At 51.9% G+C, this 22429-nt stretch overlaps 1 protein-coding gene across 12 annotated transcripts in view; it reads right to left on the reverse strand.

Moving 5' to 3' along the window:
* The window catches only part of TRIM9 (tripartite motif containing 9), a 71288-nt gene that overhangs the window by 23174 nt on the left and 25685 nt on the right, over positions 1-22429 (reverse strand). For all 12 annotated transcript variants that reach the window (XM_056347261.1, XM_056347254.1, XM_056347260.1 and 9 more), the window contains exons 2-3: positions 7993-8088; positions 7406-7528 (exon numbers count right to left, since the gene is read on the reverse strand). In XM_056347261.1, the coding sequence (XP_056203236.1) occupies positions 7406-7528; positions 7993-8088 (219 nt within the window). The remainder of the gene's footprint in view (positions 1-7405; positions 7529-7992; positions 8089-22429) is intronic.

Here is a 22429-nt window from a genome sequence, read left to right on the forward strand (position 1 = left end):
TGTGAAATGCCACAGAGCACTCTCCTAGATGGCTCTGGATTTTTTAGGGAGCAGCCACTTCTTGCTGCTTTTAGCAATCCCAGCCTATGGCAGAGGGAGGCCAGAGCAAGCCCAGGTGCTGGGAAGGGGGATGCAGCCGGTGCACCCTGTGTGCAGGGTAAACAAGGCAGCAGGGGGAGCTCCCATATTGTTCCTTTGGACCAAAAGACGTGTTAGGAGGCTTGCAGAGATGATGGATCACTCTGAGACAGGGCTAGCGAGCAGCATGATTGGCACACGCTGGTTTTGGCATCAAACGCTGTCATTAGAGGGAAGAGTTCATTCAATGTCAGTTTCTAACACTTGAGTGCACTGGAATGGCTCTGCTGGGATGGAGCGGAGACAACAGCTAGTCCTGGAGATCTGGACTCCTACGCTGACCTTTTCTGAAAGCGTGGGCAAGCCCCTGGGCTTCATTTTGCAGCCCTTCAAAGGATGGTCAGTCCTTTGGGGTGGGATCCAGAAGGTGCAGTGGGGGTGCAAAGCCTGGCAGCAACCTGCAGCCCCTGCCATGCAACGCCCCTTGCATTGATTTGATCTCTTCTGCTCAGGGAGAGGGTGTTGGGGGGCTGTTCCGCTCTTGCGCGGGATGTCAGTTGTATGGACGTTGGGTCCCTCGGCTGCAGACCACTGTGTAACACTGTGAGATGAGCCCAGCTTGTGGGCTCCAGCCTTGCTGTTAAGAGCATATCCTGACTGCACCAACAGAGCTGGAGCAAGGTTCTGCACTCCCTGCTGGGCTGGGCTGCAGATGGGTGGGTGGGGATCCCACCCTGAACGCCCAGAAAATCAGCCTCCTTTCATGCGAGGCCCTTCTGTGGGGAAATGCACATGCCACCAGGAAGACAGCAAAGATGGGATTGGTAAAACAATCTTCTTATCTTCTTTGCAGCTTAAATTTGTGTCTGATTTGCAAATGAATTTGTGAGCCTCTCCCTGCCCGAGTAGATGCTTTATAAGTATTATCAGCAGAATTGCCATCTGCTACCTCCAGCCAGACGTGAGCCTCCAAGAAACAGCATTTACTCGATGAAGACAGACACAGTGTCCCAGGACAGCCCTGGACATGCAACTGGATCCCCTGGCACCCACTTGGCCAAGAGATGGGGTTACCAGCGAGGCAAGGGGACCTGCCACCACTGCTCCGGTGTTAGCATGAGACCTGCGGGGCTCCCTGGCACTGCCTGGGAGGAGGGAGCTGGGGCATGGAGATGCCAGCCCAGGCTTTGCCCCTCTATCAGCAGGGTGAGGTGAGGCCAGTGCCAGGCAACTCCAGGCTGATTAATAACTGAGCTTCCTGGCAGATTATCCCTGCTAATAAAGGTCTGGTTGGGAGTGGAAGCGCTTGCTGCAGGCTGCCACTGAGGCTACGTAAAACTTTATGTATGTGAGTGCAAAACGAGATACAAGAAATTTCATTTAAATGTAAATAAAAGCTTTTTTTATTTTTCGTAAACGTGATCAAAGACCAGAACAGAAAGGCTGTGGAGTCTCCAGCCTGGGAGACATTTAAAACCCAACTGGAGGCAGTCCAGGGCAGCCTGCTCTAGGTGCTCAGAAACTGCACCAGAGAAGCCGCTGCAGCTCTGTCCCAGCCCGCACCTTCAGCCCCGTCGATCCTGCCCTTCTGTAACTCTGTGATCCCCTTTGGGGACCAAGCATCTATTTATCTGGAGAACTAGAGCGTGAAACAGCAGTTTAATTGTAGCATCTACACAGCAGGCAAGCCAACAGTGGAAATCCATGTTCCCTTTGCCACCAACAAACTGTTTTCAAGGCAAGAAGAGGGATCTTTGGTTGGGACCTAGGTAGGACTTTGTGGCATTACTGCTTCTGTGCTCCACATGAGAAATGGGATGCAGTCACGAATCACTTTGATTAGGGAAAGTAAAGGTTTTAAAAATAAGACACAAACATCTCCCACACCTTTGAAGGGACAGTCTAAACCCAGTGGGGCCGATGAATCAGAAAAGTTTTCCACGCGGCCTTAAGCATCCTGTGGTTCTCCTCATGCATCAGGAATTTCCACTCCCTGGGGTACCTCAGCTCCCTGTTACCCTGGTAATGAAGGGTATTTCAGTGAAGAGAGCTGAAAGTGAAATCTGGAGGTTCCTCAAGCCTTTGACTTGTGCAAGCAAATGAGGCTGTGTTGGGCTGAGGATCAGGAGGCCTCAAAAGGCTTGCAGTATTCACCAGACTGCCAGGGAAACCAGGCTGCCATGACTTCTGCATGAAGGTAGACAGTTCACAAACCTCTCCTGAAACTATGCAGGGAACACACCTCACTGCATGGTGGCATCTTCTGGGAAAGGGCTAATGGCTCAGCTGCTGAAGGCATTTGGGCAGTTCCATACATTTTGTTTGTGGTTGCTTTTATCAAATGCCTTTTTTTTCCCCTTTAGGTGCCAAAGGAGGCAACAGCCAGAACCTGGCTGCTAATCACTACCTATAAAAAGGACTTTTGCTGTGCACTCACAGCAGTTCACTACTACCTTAAAATAGGACATTTATTTCAAGAGCTTTTTTTCCCCTGTAAGATGACATTAACTATAATTTACATTTTAATACAGCTCCTAGAAGGCACTAACATCTGCACTCATCTCTACTTAAAACGTCTTCCTCACCTTCCCCCTCTTTTGAGTACTCAGCTAGATAACCAGTTTCCAAGGCACTCAACCTCACTTGAACCTTGGGTCCTCAGCGTCTGAGATGAGTCCTGCAGGGAGGTCACGTGCAGGACACGAAGCCTCCACTCTCCTGGCACACCATGGCCAGGGTAAGGTCACCCGCACAGTTGCAGGGATGGAGGGTGGTGTTAAGGGGAGCGGGGCTCCTGTGCTTCACTGCAGTGCTGCAAACCCAGATGGAAAAATCCTGGACGGAAAAATCCCCAGGAAAAATCCCCAGAACAGATCCCGACACTGATTGTGCTGAATCCCACAACCACGTGTCCTCTGAGCACAGCATTTCCAGGTGGATGTTTCCATGGTGACTTGCCTCTTGCTATTGGGAGAGGAGGCTCAAGCTGGAGCTGGGAAAAGCAGAGCTGCTGCGTTAACAACCCTGTGCAATGCTGGCGGCTGCATGTCCTGGAAGCTTGCATAGCCAGCTCTGATCAAAGCTTTTGTACAGCACCAACAAGTGTGGGAAGGTGTGATACAGAGACCTGGTCTCCAGTGCAGAGCCACTGGAGGAACATAGCACATGGACAGATGCTACGGAGGACAGACTTGATACAGCTTTTCAGCAGAACAAGTGGAAAGCTTGAGGGACATCAGAAAACTAGAGGCATCCCTGCAGCCTGATCACAGCTCTGCAGAGCTCCTCAGCCTCAGTGCTCGGCTCCTGGTGCTGATGCCCTTCCCAAGGTGGCCAGACATCATGACAGGGGAAAAACTGCAGAGTGTGGAGGGATTTGTAAGAGAAAGCAGTGGGCTGGTATTTGCATCTTTGGGAAATAATCTACCTTGTGATGAGCTTATCTGACCTGTGTGTCCTGTCTGGTGTTTCCAGAGAGAAATGGTATGGCACAGGAAACTAAACCGCACCGCCTTCTCATCCTTACACACCAGTCCTGATTCCCAATGACCTAATCCAACAGGGGACATCAAGTTCCCTTGGGCTTCCTGGAAAATCCTGCCTGTAACACCTAAAGAAGGGTCATGGACCAGCATTACATCTCTGGATATCCAGTGCTATAGGCTAGAGCCCTTGGTGAACGTTTCCTATATAATTAGCTCCCCTGAGAAATGTGACAACTGCTGCTTGCCTGCAAGGGCTCTGCAGTCAAAGCACCGTGGTGAAACCACAGAGCAAAGACATCCTATGACCTGAAGGCCAGAAGGCAGCCAGAATGGTCCACCACACTGCAGAAAGCTTAAAGGAGGTACATGCAGAGACCAATCCATGCATGCTGTGGATTGAGGAGAGATTTCTTCCTGGGACAGCACTGCAAGGAAGCCTCTATGTCCCCTGCACAAACCAGCCCATGCTGTAGGGCATCTTCCCTTGGCAAGACCATACTGGTCCTTTAAAAACCAGGGTCAGCGATGAGGAAGCAGGACAGACAAGGAGGTTGGTCCTAGAGATGGAGCAGGCACCTGGCCCCGCTGCTCCTCCAGATGTCATTTTTTAAAGCCTGGGTCCTTAATCTGAATCCAAGTGTAGGGGGTGGGTGGGGAAATGCTTCCAAGTTCATTTCCTCCCAAACCTCTCTCCACTCTGGAGTAATTAGTGCTGGCCCACAGGCAAACCTGGATTTGTGCTTGCCTCCATGAAATATGTGTCAAACCAAAGTAGGTCAGTCCTGAAGCTGAGCTGACCCCAACTCTGGCTGCCTCACAGAAATGGGAACTTGGGCTCTCCGGTGAAAGGCGCCTGTGGCACAGTGCCAGCCGGCAAGCTTTGTCCCTTCATGCCTCTCCTCCTCGCCTACATGGTGCCATGCCCTGCTGTGATGGCCAACCTCCCAGCAGGCAGGAGGGGCAGCCCACGGGGAGATCATCTGCGGCCAGGGCATTGCGGCTCCATGCCAGCTGCTGGAGCAGCTAGTTTGGATCTGAAAGGGGTCCTGGGTGGCACAGCTAAGCCTCACTGGTCAGTCTTATCTGCTCATCTCCTCCTCAGCTGAGATGCTCTGGGGACACGAAGCAGCAAGTGGACATGCAGGCCAGGCTGGGATGCTCTGGGCTGGTCTCCTTTGGGAAGGGGTGAAGCTATCACCAGCAGTCAGCAGCCAGTGTCCCATCCTAATGTGACCATCAGTCAGGACAAGCCCTGTGGTCCTGCAGGAAGACCCACCATGCATCCAAATTCAGCACAAAGTGCATGCCAGGGCATGTGCAGGAAGAGACGGCACCAAGCACACAGCATGCTGCTGCGGCAGGGTGGGCAGAGGTGGGGAGGTGGCTGTTCACAGAGGTGGCACAGTGTCACACCACACACATCATCCTTCCTGACACCCTGGAAGGATTCCTGCTCCCTCAGCAATGCTTCCAGTGCTCAAGAGCCTCAGAGCAATAGCTGGGGGCTTTTATCCCCCCCAGCCAGCCCCAGCCTTGGGCAGTGACAGGGACATCCCGTCGGGAGGCAGCTGCTCCAGACACAATGCTGCTCCCCTTTCATGTCTCGACCCTTCGAGTGAGGCCAGCCCAGCCTGTCCCCAGCTGGAGCTGCAGGTGCTGCCTTTGTCCAGGGGACTCCTTGGAAGGGGCAAAGGGGAAACTGCCCCATGCGGTGATGACCCGGGCAGCCCTTTCCCCTGGGTAACAGAAGCAATGCTGGGGATGGGGGTGGGGGGGACAGGCTGCAGGGTCGGTGGCGAATCTCGCCTCAGTGGCCTGGTGCGGCCAGGGGACCCTGTGTGTGCACAATGAGGATGCCAAGGAGGTACCCAACAGGCCTGGGGCTCTCCTGCAGCCCCTGTCCCATCTGCAGCTTGTGAAAGCAGGCAAGACCCTCTCTGTCCCTGTCCCCCAGGCCAGAGGGGAAGGATGTGCATTCACCCGGGCTGCATGTTAAGGCTCTGTGTCCCAGCCTGACGATGCTGAAGCCACAGGAGGCAAATCTCAGTGTGCAGGACTCTAGCTGGCACTCAGGTGGGTCAGGGCTGCACGACTCTTCCCACACAAGCCTAAGACCAAGGCAGCACCACTGCCTTTATTACTTAACCCCTCTACCCTGCAAGAATTAAAACTGAAAATCAAACAATTTCAGGCTAAAAATCTGAGCAACACTCCACAGGCTGCAGAGCAGAGGGGAGCAGCTTCTGGATTTTAAGCAGCAGCTGCTGTGATGCTACTGGTAACTGGATGCAAGCTCATGTGCCACATCTGTTGGAGAACCCAGCACCACGGAGCCCCTCCTGCCCACGCAGCTCCCTTCCCATGGTGTGTGGGGAGCTGTAAAAGCTTGGCCCTTCAGGAATGGAGGCTTGAGGGCTGATTTTAACAGAGTCCAGTCTGAAACCCAGCAGCTGTTTCTTCTTTTAAGGTCCAGGACTGCCTAAAGCCCAGTTGATAACAAGGGTGGATGGGGGTGGGACATACGTGTGCATGTGCTGGGGGGACAGGCAATATGGTAAGAGCAAGCAGTGGGATGCAGATCCTTTCTTCTGGCCAAAAAGTGAAAGGTCTCTGTGGGTTGTGCTGAGCAGGGAAATTACTTTGTGCTGCCTGGCTTTGTAAGAGTTTAACTAACCGTGCCATGAAGGGGAAGAGGGAAAGAGAGCCCACCAGGCAGTGGAGGTCCTCTCTGTGCCTAGAAGACAAGCTGGCGGCATGGCATGCCTATTTGAGGTTGTGCTTTATTGTTGGACACTGAGCACTGATGCTGGGCTCGGTCCCACAAAGCTGCTATTGTCCATCTCCTGATGGAAATGCTCACATGCCCTCGTGTTGCAGTGCCCATCATCTGCAGGCAGACAACTGGCAGCCTCCTCCTCCATTTTAGGCAGCTCCAGGAATCCCTCTGGGAGCCTACTGGGTGGCCCAAATCAAGGCCGGGGGGGGATGCAAGTGGAGCCAGAAAAGAGACATGGATGTTTCTAGCCAGAACACTGAAAAGCCCTTGCAAGAGGGACCCTGGAAGCACAAAGTGATGTGAAATGCCTCAGTTGCCCTGTATCAGTGATGGCTGAGGTGCAACTAGCTTGTCCAGCAGGTACTGGGCTATGCTACACCTGCTACCCCCCAGTCCCGGGTGAGATTTGACACTTTGCTTCCATTTTCAGCCGTAAACCAGCTGAAAAGACACAGTGTAGTGACTGCAGTAACGACACAAGCCAGGAGCCCCTTTTCACAGCTGACCTCAACGCTCACGTTGAGAGCTGCACCTCAGCTCCCCCAATGCCAACAATTTACCTCTCAGTGCAACCACCACCTTGAGGCTATGAGGTGCTCACCAAGTACAAAACACAGAGCAATTCCTGCTCCTGCCTGGTGATGAAAGCGGCATCTCATGACAACATGTGCCCCACGACTTCAGCTGAAGACAGCAGAAGTTACAGGCACTCAGCATCCTGCAGGATCACACCAGTAGCTTCAAACCAATGTTGTACATTTTCCAGCCTGTGGATGCTGTACACATGGTTGTGCTGACCTAATGACTAGTAACTGGCCCAATTCGGTAGGAACCACCACTTGGAGGAAGCAGCACTTTGTTCAGGGCCTGTCATGCTGGGAGTGGGCTGGGCATCTGCAGCAAAATGGAATTCAGCTAATGTGAAAAGCAAGAGCAGCTTTCCAGTGACCTCCCTGCTCCTCCCGTGGTACTTCACCCCAACAAACAGCACGACAGTCCTCATCCCCATCTGGTGCCAACCCTGCAGAAAGCTCTCTGACCACCAAGCCAGTGGGTAGGGGCTCACCTTCAGCTTGGTCTCATGCTCCTTGTTGACCCGGGACAGCAACTGGGCTTTCCTTCTGTTGAGGGCATCAATGAGGGCATCACACTGGGCCACCAGACAGGCCTCAAACTCCACGCTGTTCTCCTGTGGGTCAGAGCAGAGCATCACAGCCCGGGGAGCATCTCTATTTCAGTTGGGAAACCTTGTATTTTTTTATGACACCACATGAGCCATATTTATATATGCAGCTGCACCACTGCAACTCACAAATCCACAGCAGTAGCACGTGGGATGCTTACGCCCTTGGCTCATGGCAAATGCCACCATGGTGGCAGGTGAGGAACAGGTTTTGTCCATCCTGCCACACCCTTGGATCTACCTGTGGCAGAGATGGGAAGGACTGGGGTCTCTGCTGCTCCCTCCACGACACAGGCAGCTTTGGGAGGAGCAGTTTTTGGGAGGGCTGCAGGGGGTAATAGGAAAAGCCAGGTGTGGGCCCCTTTGGGAGGACATCCACCAAACCAAGCTGGGGATGATGGGACAGAGGATGGCAGAGAGCAGCTCAAACTGGTAGGAGGGGGCTGTTCCTTGGCCAGAAGACACAGTACCTGGATTTGCTGCACCATGTTGCGGAGTTGGACCAGGAACTCTTTTGCTTCCTTGGCTCTGTCTGACAACCCATTCAGGGCCTGGGAAAGCTGGCTCTGCAGAGGGAAGAAAGAGTGAGCTCATTTCCATGTCCTGGACTCATGCTTGCGCTGGAGGAGCTGATGTGCAATTTGGGCTGGGGATGGACTGCAGCCCAGCACTGCCTCCCCGGGCTGTGGAGCCTTCAGCAACCCACCAAGGTGTCCTTCTGCCCCTGCTGGCCTGAGTATAAGGAGAGGAAAAGGAGGGTTAGCCGTCATCATGGATGTCCTGGCTTTGGGAAGCAGATATTCAGTGTCCGCCTTCTCCACAGGCTTCCCTGCATGATCAGGGACAAATCGCACCCATCCTGGGTCTCAAAGTGAGCCAGTCACTACCTCTGCTGGATCTGCGCTCTCCAGGGAGCCAGACACCAAAATCCTGTAGGATCTGACCCATGCCTGCTGAGGCTGACTACCACAAGGGCACAGGTCAGGCCACCTGATTCAGACTGAAAATCTCCCAGTCCCTCCTGAAAGCTAACATAAAGCAGGGTCCTCCATTGCTGTGCAAAATACTGACTGCTCCTTCCTCCTCCAGTGCTAGGGGTGGGAGCACACACCCACAGCCTGCTCTGGCCTGTGCTGAGCTGAGCAGCGTAACATGGAAATAATAATGATTGTCTTGTGCTTTCTCATTTTCATGGCGCTTCCCAAACATTAACTCAGGAATCTTTCTCTTTTGCCATGATTTCAGCAACAGTTATTATCTCAAGAGCTGGGCAAATCACCCCTGAAAATTTACCTCTCAGGACAGATTTTGCCTCTTTTGTGGGCTGCAAATTGCCTGCAAACATCATGCAGGTTTTGAGGTGTGATCTTTTTTTGCAGCTGACACAGAAGGGAGCCCAGAAGACGGCTGATGTCCCCAAATCTCCAAAAACCTAACTGCAACCATCTCTCCTGTGATCAGGATGTTGGCACCAGGCTGGCCCCTGCTCTGTTGTGCCGTGCTCCCTCAGATGCTGGCACAGGGAGAGGGAGGAGGTGAGACAGGAACGGGGAGGAGGGGGAGTGATGGTGCAGAAGGGATGAGAGGTCAGCAGAGCGCAGTGCCTGCTGAGATGGTGCTGGGCTGAAATCAAGAAAAAAAGAATTGCTATCGAAGAGACAAGGCAGCAAATGAATGGCAACCATTTAATGGCCCAGAAAATGACCTTACTGCTGCTTCCCCAGGAGATGTTAATATAACCCTAGTGATTTCTGCATTTCCTTTGTAATTTATCGTGCCCATGTCATTAGGATGTGGAGCTAATCAGTGAATGCATCTCTAATAAAAATGGGATTGCTAAGTCAGCTCAGCAGGTCTCTGTCTCTCCTCCCTCCCCGCCCCGAGCAAAGGCTGGAAGAGAGCTGAGGCCAGAGCCCGAGTTGCTCCCCACAGCACCGGCAGCCCCATGCACTTCAGGGACAACCCAGCCCTGCCTCATCCTCTCTGCTGCATCCCTGCAAAAGCCTCCCTCACCCTGCCCCGTGCTCGCTCTCCACAGCCCAGGCACGACTCCAGCCCTCCCACATTTAGGAAGACATCTTAAGCTTGGCAAGGTGGTTTGCTGAGAGCCAAGCGCTGCAGGGCCCTGGTCTCCGATAATGCAGGCAATTAATAGAGAACATCAGCAGGAGTTTGTTATGTTTACAAGCGTCTCATTAAAATTGCAGCATGGTGTGGTTTTTTTTTTCCTTTAATAAAATCTTTAGAAGGCTTTTTTTTTTTCTATCAACATACATTTCAGAAGGGGGATCTTTAAATCAGCCTAACTCTTGAGGCTTCCCAATGGGAAAGCATTTTAAATATGCTCTTAAAATTTAATGAGCTCAACACCACCAGTGTGTGCTGTCCATGTGCAGCTCCTTCACCCTGGACACCCCAGACTCACAGCACAATGGCTTCCATAGCACAGCGAGCTTTGAGCCCGTACACAAAAAGAAAAAGATGGTCCATCGTGTTCAGAGCATCCCTCCCTGCGGTTTTACACTACATCCCCCTTCTCAGCTCAGCCCTTCCCTCTGCTCGAGATGTTCTCAATGCCACCAGTGCCTCCAGGTGAGGGGCACAAACCAGTCAGGAAACCATATTTTTTCCATAATCATAAGGTTAGTGAGGTGCACAGTGGACATCCTGCCCTGTGCCTCATCCCCAGCACGGAGAATGGGATGCCGACACCAGCATGCCCAGCTCACAGTGCTGTGCAGTAAGAGCCAGCATCACCTGTGCAAAGCTGATGATGCCAGCTCCTATGCATGGGTGGCCACAAACTCCTCAACACACATGAGAGTCCTAAGGTTTTGTTTTTCATCAGCATGAGCTTTGTGCCGGTCTCCAGGAAGGGTCCCTATTACGCCACAGGCTCTCCTGGAGTGGAGATACATTCCTGGACATGTCCCCTTTGAAACAAACATCTGCCCAGCTCTCCTGCTGCATCCCTGCTGCTTATGGCAAGAGTCATCCCGCCGGGGACTCAGAGCTGCAAGCCATCACAGTTAGCCCATTAAACAAGGTTAATTAATGCTATACGACAACGGAGTGTGTATGAGAATGTACGCAGGGACTCGTGGGCATGCCTGAATGTATTCATTAAGGGCAGCGCTGCAGGCGCAGTGACAACACAATTCATAACCGTATGCCACAGAAAAACAAAGTCCTTCTGGTTTCTGTTATGTTAATAAGTCAGAGGCTGCGGAGCAAAATTAGATGACTGATCAGGTCCATAAATTCTACAGGTACCTTCCATGACCCTTGGAGCAAACCCAAGCTTTAAGGCAGTCTGTCGCTTCAGAGAAGGATTTAATCACCGGACATGGAAGGTAGTGTCACAGGTTTCCCACAAGCATGTGATCCACATGGAGGGAGCAGGAAATAGAGACTCAGGAGGAGTTCTCCACATGGGAGCAGTTGGCTGGAAGGATCTCAAGCCTTGTCTCCTGCAGGTGCTATACCAGATCATAGGAAACAAGATGCTGTTAGTACTTCTGACACACACTGGAGGGATTTCCCCTCCCTGCAGAAATGCAGCACTTTGCATCTCCACATGGAAACAAAATCTTTGGGTCTTCTCAGGGCCAGGAACCCCGACCTGGGAACCACTGTCCCCCTGCAGAGCAGGGGATGGTGGATGGAGATGCAGCACCCTTCAGTGTGCAGTGGGCCAGCCAGCCAGCTTGCATGCGCTGGACTGGAGCAGAGTCCCACCTCCAAGCTAGCACAGGCAGGGGAATTAATGAGTGTGAAATGAAGAAAAATCCCATTTAGCAGCGTCTTAAAATCAAGTGAATTTGTTCTTTGCAGAAAGCTGGCCTCTTTTTCAATGCTCTTGTTTCAAGGCAGTAAGAAGAGACCTCTGTAATTCACATTAGCATTAATGGGAGCTAAGCATTTAAATCTCTGTCCCTGGAGCACTTAGGAGAGAATCCGTCCACTCTTTGTGCTCGCTAATAGCTCTGTAACCCTCCTTCCCAGGCATGGTTGACAAAGGGATTTCTGTCACTCTTTGATTCCCTTGTCCCAGAGCACGGATAAGCGGATAAGCGCAGTTGGTGCAGAAGGCTGGTGGCTCATAGGGCTGAGCAGGCTCCAAGAAACAGAGAAAAGCACCATTTTAAACTCTGCATCATCTCTCAGACAGAGCTGGTTTGGTTCTCCTCCAGTATAACCTAGCTGCCAGGGATGGAGCTCCTCCACGTTTACCTTGAGGCGAGGAGGGAGCTGGGCCTGTTATTTTAGGAGGCACCAGGTCCCACTCAGCATTGGATGCTGGATTCACAGCGTCGGCTCTGTGTGACAGCTCCATCTGGCATACCGAGAAACGCCCAAAGTTAGCTAGCGTTGGCCACCAACAAGAGTGAGGGACAGTTGCTCTCATTTCAAACCCCAACTCATTTGCAGATTCTGACACTAGACAAGATGCCTGGAGTATTCAGGAGAGACACCACTTTCCTCCTCTGCAAGCTGAAAACCGGTTGCTAGCCCTGCTCCCTGTGCCCCTGCACACCCAGGAGCTCTGGAGCCCTGCCCGCCCCCAGCTCGCAAGGGCTGTGCCTCCATGCAGGAAAGCAAGCTTGCGTGTGATGGTGAAAAGTCATGAATTTAAATGACATCAAGAAAGGACATTTCTGATCAAGGCCAGGCCAAATGTACACCCCAGTGCAGCATCTTCTGTACAACAGTGCTCTTCCAGCCTCAACAGTTCACAGCTCAGAAACCTGATGAGGCTGGCATGGCTTTCATGTAGCCTGTGTAACGCGCCTCAGATGTCTCTTCTACAGAACTAGCCTGTCTCCTCACAGACCAACATAAGCTTTTATCACCCACAAGGTCCTGTAGCAAGGAGTTCGCAGCTTAAGTTCATGCCTTGTGCAAGCCACCCCCTCTTGGCTGCAGCAGACTATGTCTTGCATCAAAGGCCGTTTGCACCTAAGATTTCAGATGACCACACCTCCTTATCAGCCAAAGATGGGCTACGTGCTCTGGGTCACCCCAGGACAGAAAACCTACCCCAAAAGAGCTCTTGGCATTACATCATGAGCCCAGTACCTGCTCTGACATCCCAAGTGTTGCAACCAGCCCCTGTTTCTTCTCTCCTTCCAACCACATCATCTTGCAGCCAGTTCCTCTGCTGGAGCACCCGTATGGAGGTAAAAGAGGAATAAGCCACGGAAAGAAAAGATGCTGTTCTGCTTGTACCCTCAAAATGAGCTGTCACAGATGCTGGAGTCGAAGTCAGGTGCTTCTTTCCTTTAATTAAAGCATAGGATCTACAGCCTTTGAATCTTGGGGCAAGCTTACTGTATGTGATGCCTGACTAATTAAAATGGGATGTTTAATTAAAATTTGCATTCAGTCAGGAAGTTGATGAAGCTAAACTGCTGCTAATTGGCTTTCGGCTCCAGTCACGACAGCCTGACTTTTGGATTCAACACTGCCCAAGAAGAGAAACCAGGAGCTCTGCCTGGAGCTGCAGCCTGGGCTGAACCCGCCCCTGGAGACTTGAGCCTGCACCACGGGGCGAGGGGGAGACCAGGCTGGACAGTGCCACATCCCGGGGTCCTGCAGGAGCTGGGCCTCATGGCAGACTGGTGACCGTGGGGAGCTGGCTGTGCCCTGTGCGGCGAAGAAGCCTGCCGACCTGCCCCAGGGAAGGCTCCTTCCTGAGCTTACTCCCAGCAATGATAAATGCAAAGACAAAATCACGCCTTCACCCTTCTCCCTGTTCCTCCTTTGCCACCTGACAATCATTCAGTCGCTCCTGCTAAGCCTGCTCTGGGGCTGACTTGGCATCACTGCTATGCACTGATGGCTAAAGCTCCTGGCTGCTCTCCAGCAACACCCACATGCCCACTGGCCATGCTGTCTCTGCTCCCACTGAACAGTGCCCAGACCCCTTCCCCATTTCCCTTGCACACATCCCCAAACTGTATCAGTGACCCCTGTGTACTTACTCTGATGAAGACAAGTAAATGAGTCTGAAACCTACTCAGAAACAGCTCTGTTTGATCACTGCTCACAGACAGCAGCTGCGAGAGCTCTGCCCACCAGCTCCTAATGCATGTGATGTGATGTGACAGCACACAGGGCTAGGCAGTTACTACCTGTGTGCATTTAACGACACCTCTTACCAAAAATGCCTTACACCTCTGCAGCTACTGCTATCAAACCTGAACCTCCTCAAAGGTCCTCCTCCTTTCCTCTCCATCCTGCTCTGCTAAGCCCGGTCCCATGAAATCACACTGGAAATGCAGATGTGCAGCAGACAGTAGGTTACACCCCAAGGCAACCTCATCCCATGCCCAAAAGGTTGGTGGAGAGCTGCACTTTCACTGCAGACCACTTCCTCTCTGCGTGCTGAAGTCCTTCAGCACCTTTGGAGAGCAAGCAGGCAACAGTCTTGAAAGCTGCAGACCAGCGCTTACTCCCAGGCCCACCGTGGCACGCCTCTGGCAGGGAAGTGGTATAGATACAGGCGACTGATGTTCTGTGTTTGCAGGATGAGCAAAGCCAGACCATCTTAGCTCCTAGTAACGGTAACCTTGAGCCAAGACAGGTGATAGGAACAGAGCATGGGTCTGAATTACGCCTTTCCAAACACCTCACCGTTCTGCTGCTGTGCATTTGACGTAGGTCCAGCTCAGGTTGTCCTGGCTTCCCATGAGAAGGATGTGCTGTCAGCCTGACATAAAGCCACAAATAAACTAACAGACGGGAAAGCCTACACGTGTCAGCAGGACACACATACACAGAGCCAAGTCTGTGAACAAAGCTCCTAGGTGCAAACTGCAGGCTAGAAATGAACCCCCGGGAATAGCTCCCGTGCTGCAGACAATGGGGGAAGCAAGGGATTGGAAGGCAGCAATCGCTACCGCTGTGTACCGATTGCTACCACTCCATACCAGAGGTCTTGGTTCTCCTCCTTCGTTGTCATTATGGGGGGGGGGAAACTGGAGTATGCAGGAGGAAGAAAAAAAGTAAATCACTACAATATAGCAGCCCCTGGGAGAGGAGCACCGTGCAGGCAGTGTGCCTCAGGGCCAGGCTGCTGCTCCTGCCTCTGCAGCAGCCTGGAGAGCAGCCGGGGTCTGCAAAGCAGATGATCCTCTGCACATACCAGGTGGGCTGGCTCTCCAGGGCAGGCAAGCACCTGCAGAGCACATTGCCTGTGGGGCAATTTTTATTGACATTACAGTTAATTCCATGGCCTATGGAGGGGCCCCTCTATCTCTAGTAGAGGCAGACACTACACCCACTACTATTAATCCCAGACCCTGGTGGATCTTTCTGGGGGAAGCATGCAGTTCTTTGCCACTCCAGTTCTGGGAAAACCCCAGGCAGAATCTGAGAAGGGAGGACACCTGAGATGGGGACACTTTGAGGTGTCTCAGCTCTGTGGTGGTGACACTCACGTGCAGGTCCACAAGGATCCCCAGCCCAGGCTGAGGCATGGGTGAGTTACAGCCTTGTCAGTGCAAACAGAGGGATGCAGTGGCTTTGGGATGCCCAAAGATCCAACCTGGCATGGCTGTATTGATAGTGTGGAGCAGCAGATCACCCAGCCCTCAACCCCTCTGCAGTGCCAAGGGTACCCAGCGCCCACAGACAGCAACAGGTGCTGAGCGTGCTCAGCACCCTTGGGGACACAGACTGTGTTTTGTGCACAGAGAATTTTCCTCCTGCAGCTTCCTCCCTTCTCTCATCTCCCATCCTTTCTCCCCAGCCCCATGCAGCAACACAGCAGACTCACGTGTGCCACCCAAAGCCACACTCCAGAAGAGACTGTGGGCCAAGCCAGGATGGAGGCAGTGGAAAATTCAGCTGGGAAAAAATCCTCACATCCCCTCTGCCAGGCAGACAGGATGTCTGCAGCCCTCCCACAAGCTGGGGGAGGTGATGAAGTGAGTTTTGCCCCATGCCAAGTCCCAAAGCCGGACTGCTGCCTGCTGGCTGGTAGGATTTTGTTAAAGCCACTTAGTTTTTGATAGCGTTGATAACAGAGCGGCAAAGATGTTCTGGGTGCTGCAGTGCAGAACAGAAATCACTGCCAATCCCAGTGGTGTCAGAGTTGGAGGCCTTATCAGCTCAGCCCAGGTTGTTCTTATTTATTCCTGCCCACCCTGAGTCATTGCTTATCAAGGTGAAATCTTGCATGTGGACACTCGTCTGTCCTTCCCTGCAATAAGGAGCTGCCACAGGGCTACGTGTGTTTGTTGGGTCTGTGGAGGGCTGTGCATGGCACAGTCTCCAGAAGCAGAACCTGGAATGTCCAGGTGAAGGGCAAGCCAGGTCAGACGCTGTGGACAGCTGCCTACCCCACACAAGCCTGGATGGTACCAGGATGCCTGCCTGCTGTGGCACAGTGCTGGCCTAACCAACCCCTTGGGTACACAGCTAAGCCTGTGTCTGCACCATTTCTGGCCCAAGCCCTGTGTTTGTGGGATTGCTTGCTTCCTTGGGATGCTCATCCTACCTCATCATCTCCCCTGTGTTCTCTGTGGGACGATGACTGCAATAACCAGCCAGGAGCCGAAGCCCCCAGTACCGACGTGCTGTCACTTGGGCACACAGATGGCCCCAGCCACTGGCTTTGTTCACACAGACACAAGGGCAGTGTATTTCCGCAGCAGGCAGAACTGATTCAAAGGCTCCAGCCTGAAAATAAAGCAAGTATATATTCTTTTCAAGCATAACCTTGCTAAAACCCTTTCATTGCCTTCCATGTGGCTACAGGATTCCCTGGCCTTGGGAAGGCAGGCTGCTCTGCCTCTCCCAGCCTTGCTGTGGGCAATGCTGAATTCACACTGATTTTCCTGTGTGTTTTATTTAGCCTGGTCTCACTGACATCCTGCAGCAGCAGTGGTAACGTCCATCGGTCCTCTGTACCAGCACAGTGACATGCCTAGCCCAGCTCACTGCCTGGCTGCCCAGAGCCCCTCACACATGGCAGAAAGGGGTGGGTTCTACGTCCTGACCAGCCCCAGACTTCAGGGGTTCTCTCTAAAAGGAGATTTCTCATGTTTTGAAAATGACCTGCTGCAACTTGGTTGCCAAGCTCTGGAACTGTGCGTTAGCCAGCACTGGGGACACTGCTGGAAGCAAGAAACTTAGGGTATAAACATCAATTATTCTCTTTGCGTGGACTTCAATGCATGTAATTGCTATGCCAAAATTGTGAAAGAAAGGGCCTCCAAGACCCCCTGTTATGAGCAGCGTGCATGACGGTCTAGCTGGGATGCCAGAGCTGTGGGTGCCTGGGGGGACAGGCCACATGCTGCTTCTTCCACTCTGAAATGGCAAAGCATTTTGCTCCTGCTGTGATTCCTTGTGCTCACTTGAACCTGCTGCTCCCTGGTTCACAGGCCTTCCATGGCCAGGACAGCTGGTGCTTTGCAGCCTGCAATGATTTCTCGTACAGGCTTTGAGAGAAGCCTGTACGAGAAGGAGAAGGAGGACTGAAACCTCCAGCTTCCAGCATCTTTGCACTTTGACCCCACTTCTTCAAAAGACAAACAATCAGGCAAAAAAACTCTCCAGCAGAAGATACAGCTGCCAAGCGGCCTGTGAGATAACATGCCAGCGGCTGGCTTCCAAAAATGTGGGGACGCCAGATGAAATTATTATACACCACTGGAGCCACAGTGAACTTCTGTCTCAAGTACTGCTGTGGGATCAACCTTGGTTTAGCTTAGGCCCCTGGAAGAGGGCAGATCTAGGAAGATTTCTTGCAACCTGATGAAGGCCAGCTTTGCACACAGGGACACTGTGTTGATCAGTTCCTTTATGGCAACTTGCTTGGCTGTCTCTAGTCCCTGGGCTAAACAAATACAAGAGGTATGTAATGTCCTGGGCTGCTCCTTGTTGACAGTTCCTTGCTGTGAGGATGTGTTGAAGATGCTCTGTCCTTGCTTTGATATAGAAAATAGTCCTTGCTTTGATTTTTAGGGAGAAGAAACATAAGCACCTACTAATAGCCCTTTGATATTGTCCAATTAATTCCTGTTTTGCTTCATTAACACTCAACAACAAATCATCTTAGCTTTTCACTGGCAAAACATAACACATGTCCCTTTGAAATCCCAGACAGAACTGCCAGATCTATTACAGCAACACTGAGAAAAAGACAAGATAAGCAAGGGTCTGCTACCTGCCCACAGGGACACAGAGGGGCAAACAAGGTAAGGGTGAGAAACTATTTAAAAAAGGCCAAATATGGTGGACTGATCGGCACAGATCTGTACAGTGAGTAGATGCTGAGATCTGCTTTTCCTATATTTCAGGAGGAGAGACACTTTGGACTCACCCTTGCCTGGTTGTGCTTCAGTTGCACTGCATTAGGTGTGCTCCTGGAGTGCATCCTCCAGGCTGCATCCATGAGAGGAGTCCAGGTCTGCTGCAGCTCTGCACACAGACATCAGGGTGGACATGCAGGGTGGGAGTATTGCAAATGCATGTTGCAGCTTTTCGCTGCAGGCTGTTTTTCCGAGCTAAGCAATTTCCACATTCTGGTCTAGGTAGCAGTCTTCCTTGGAGTCTTGTAACCAAGATGATACTGATTGAGTCTGGCTTCTTCTGGGATCTGAACTCTGTCAAGAAGGCCACAAACTTTGCTAGCGGCTGGTTTGTGCAAGCAAGACTAGAATAAATGTGTCCCCGTTGTCCCTTGTGGGGCTGCTCAGGGCACAACAGGCAGCAAGCAGCTCAGCTCCCAGCTCTAAAGTCTACAGCTAGCCGAGATCCAAATGGGATCCTCAGGACACATCTCTTCCCCCTGCAACACTCACAGGCAACCTTGCAGGCTAGGGGGGAAATTAGCACAGGCTGGATGATGCATTTGTGCACAATCCTCCTGTTCCTTACATCAGCCAGGCCTGCTGTAGATGCAGGGTCCCTCTCCCGGCATCAGTGCACCCAGCAGCAGTGTCTTGCCAACCGTGAAGGGTGGTAAAGTTTACACACTGGTGCTTGCCTCCTCTTTGTTCATGCCTCTGCAACTCTGGGGTAGCTTTGCTGGTTCTACAACTGACAGTCACCAGGCCCAGCAAGTCTGAGTAACCAAAACAGGCATGGAGGGCATGCACCTTTGCTGTGAGATAGCGGGGAATCTGTAGAGCAATTAACAAGGCATCAACTGAAAGCAGTGTTTGTTCGCCACCTTCATCAGATGCATGAGTCCTGTCACTACTGGAGGCCAAGATGAGAGCTCAGGGAAAAGGGCTCTTGTTCTGTCTGCATTAGTGATGCCCAAGCCTTGATATACAGCAGACTCCACCGCCAGCTTTGTGCACCTGCACAGCCTCTGACTTCCACAACAGTGAAAGCTCTGCGAAGGATGTGACCGACATCACCAATCTACCAGCACCACAGAGATCCTCCCACAGCCTGGGTACAGCTCCCAGGTACCAAGGGTGCAACACCTCATCTCCAGCCCCACAGGTGTATGCTAAAGGAGTGCTCTTTGGGCTGAGGAGATGTGCAGATATGATGGATGCAGACACTAAAGTGACATGGGCCAGCAACAGAAGTATGGGCAGCTCCATATGGGTTGTAAGGAGGCTGGTGCGAGGAAGCAAAGAGATGCTTTGTGTGGAAAAGGCCCAGTGAAGATCCTGGTGCAAGCCAGTCCGTCCAGAGTAACAGTAGCACGCAGCTCCCTTTAATGACTGTGCTGAGCCATGTCTTGAGGACTGCGATTGTAATGATGGCTGATTACTGTCACTTGTGGCCCAGCTGGGAGCACACTGATCTATAGTTGCTGTCGTGTGGCTGGTGGCATTTCCAAACCACTCTGGAAGCACAGGGCTCATTTGCTGTGTGTCAGTGTTGTTATGTTTTGAGAGATGAATGAGGCTGGCGAGAGGCAGAGGACAGCTCGCAGCCGAGTAATGACTTCTGCAGGCTTCCCCCCCCTCCCCTGCAAAGCATGGTCCAGCAACAATGTGGTGTCCTGAGCAGGTGGAAAAGCTTGTAGCTCTCCTGGACCAGCACACAGCCACATCCCTAAGCAGATGGGCTGGTTCTTTATTAGAGGTGCAACTTACAGGCAGAATAAGCACGTACACTTCTCTCTGAAAAAGCTGGAAACACACTGTCTTGCACACTTTTCCTATATTTGTGGAAAAAGTAGGTTTAAGCACCCTTTGGTGCTCTCCAGCCCTCAGCGTGGCAAAAGGCAGCCTTGTGGGCACTGTCACTGCAGCCACTGGGGCTGTTTCACAGGCTCTGACCCCTGAAGACAGTGCCCGGGCATGCTGCTCCTCCTGGGCTCCCACCTGCTGGAGCCTGCAGCCTGTTTCCCTGATGGCTGGAGGAGTCAGGAGGGACAGCATGCACCCCTCTACCCTGGAGTGCCTCTCTCATCTGCAGAGGGGCATTCCCACCGGGCATGGCTTCTGCCAGGCTCCCCTGCTTCCAACTGCAGCTGCTGCTAGCACAGGGGCAAGGAGATGAAACGAGCAGAGCTGAATCCAATTAGAGAGATCTGGAAACAAGAGAGGAGATGGGACCGTGTCCAAGTTGCTGAGAGCTCCGTGTGCCCTCATGCCAAAAGAGGAGAATCACAGATGAGGAGGACAGGATGCCTGGTCCTGCTTAAGGATCCTTTGGCCAAATGGTGGTGTCAGAAAACTGCAGGCGAGAGCTGAGCACAACAGCATGCAGCATGGCTTAGCATCATACCACAAGCCCCGTTAGCATGCCTGGCGCTTGGGCTAACTAGCCTGGGTGCAGCTCCATGCTGCACGGGCCATGCTTGGAGGAAGCTCTCGAATGGCACCACAGGTCTGCACTGTGGCCTCCTGCTTGAGATGAGCAGACTGGAGTTGAGCCCAGCTGGCAAAGGGCTTCCTTGGACAGAAATCAGTCAGGGATAAGAATACAGCTGTCAACCTCCTAACAGCACTGGGGCTGCCTGCTGAAATCAGGCACATCCTGGCCTGATCAACAGATTTCCTTTCCCTAGGGATGACAAAGGGCAGGACATGTTGTAGACAGACTACAAGGGAAAAGCAGCCAGAAGACAAGTCTGTGCTGGAAGGGAAACTGCAGAAATTTGGCTTCCTGTGCCTTGCAAAGTGAGATGCATGTTACCCAGAGCTGCTGTTTATGCTGCTTTCCTTTGCTACCCTTACCAATGTAGAACCAGCCCTGAACGAGCACCGAGGAGCGAAACAGAGAGATGGCTTATTGACAATGCGTTACCTACCGGTCTGCTGCACAGCTGTTGAGAAAGTCAGTGCATGACAAATATTGGGAGTAATAACATTCGGCAGTGCAAGGTAATCAAGGCAACTGATCTAGTTATAATAAGCCTCAGTGAGCGCAGAGTTCAGCTTCTGGAGGAGTACTCTGCAGGTCCGAAGGAACTGGCTCATCAAGCAAAATCTTCCCTACCTCAGGCAGCCACTGAAATAGCATTATTATTGTTTTTAAAACGTAACAAATTCATTGCACAGCCTTAATTGGAGAGAAAGGCAGTTAATAAAACTAGTCACTGCATTTTCTCAGAAGGCTGCTTAGCAGCTAATCTCTACAGCAGCTGATCCCTCCTTAGATGGCTGCTCTTTGTGGTATTTTCCCTTCACTCTGAATAAGCCTCCAAGCCCCAGATTCCCCTTCCCACAGCACAGAAGACATAAGGGAACACATATTAGGCATTCAGCTTGTGTCCTGAGCTCCTGGCCATCTCCAAGTGTAGTCTCCCCTTGATGCTGGCCTCTTAGCTCAAATGCTGTCCTCTTGAGATGCAGTGATCATCTCTACGTCATCTTCCTGGCAGCAGCAGTCCTCCATGGCTCAGTGTTCACCTCTGGCTCAGGTGAACGCTGGGCCAGTGAAGTGACACACACAAGAAACCCCAAGCAGCCAGCTCCAGGGACTATCCCAGGGCACACTGGAGAGGGAGCTGCCTCTACAAGGGGTCTGGAATTAAACAAATGGCAGTGGAGGAGGTTGAACAAGATAAAAAACTCAAATGGCTCAGCAGGAATGCACTGCTAAGAGCATAGACTCTTTTTAGGAGCCTTCAGGCATGCTGCAACAGTAGGAGAACCTGGAGAAATGGGCTTAAAACCAGCTTTTTTGTGAGTGATAAAGGAGTGTGCTGGTATTGCATCCATCTAGCTCCACTCTCTACTGTGCACAGGGAAGAGTTGGTCATGGCAACTCCCCAGGCAATAGCATGCTGACACATGGTGTTAACCTTAACAGAAGTGCTCTTTCTTGGCCTCGTGTTGGCAGGAGAACTGGGCCAAATATTGCTTACTTTCTCCATAAAAATCAAATAAACTCCATAAAGATCAAACAAATCTTCTGTTTTTTGCTGTTTGTCTCACCAAAGAAAATTTCCATTGCCTAATTTGTCTAACTTGCCTAAAAATGAATTTACAAGAGCAAAAGCTGCTGTAAGGGAAAAGCCTGGACACAAGGCTGCCTTCTGACCCACAACACTGCTGCAAACAAAAGCAGCCTTCGTTCTCTGGGAAAACTACTTTGGGATGTAAAGGACCGCACCAGTAACACCCTCCAAGAGAAGGTTCTTCTGCACCATTCTTCCCACAAGCTAGTGGAAGACCTCAGGAGAGGCAACAGAGCCTCTTACCGAGGTGGAAGGATGTACATCCATCATAGGACTAGAGGTATAGTCACCATATGACCAAGATGCCACTGTTGCTGTCCTGTGAGCATGGCATGTCTGGCCACTTCTGGTAATTTTATGTCAGTCACACACCCAGGCAAGGCCCCATCACCTAGCTGTTCATGCAAGCATGCAGTATGCTAAGACCATTAGCTCCCAAACACTGCAGAAGGGAATGGGCTCATTCTAGCCACATGGCGAATGCAGTCCTGGTTCTGGAGAAGACAGGCTGTGGGGTGCGA

This window comes from Falco biarmicus, chromosome 7 (genome assembly GCF_023638135.1).
Source record: "Falco biarmicus isolate bFalBia1 chromosome 7, bFalBia1.pri, whole genome shotgun sequence".
Classification (NCBI taxonomy): domain Eukaryota; kingdom Metazoa; phylum Chordata; class Aves; order Falconiformes; family Falconidae; genus Falco; species Falco biarmicus.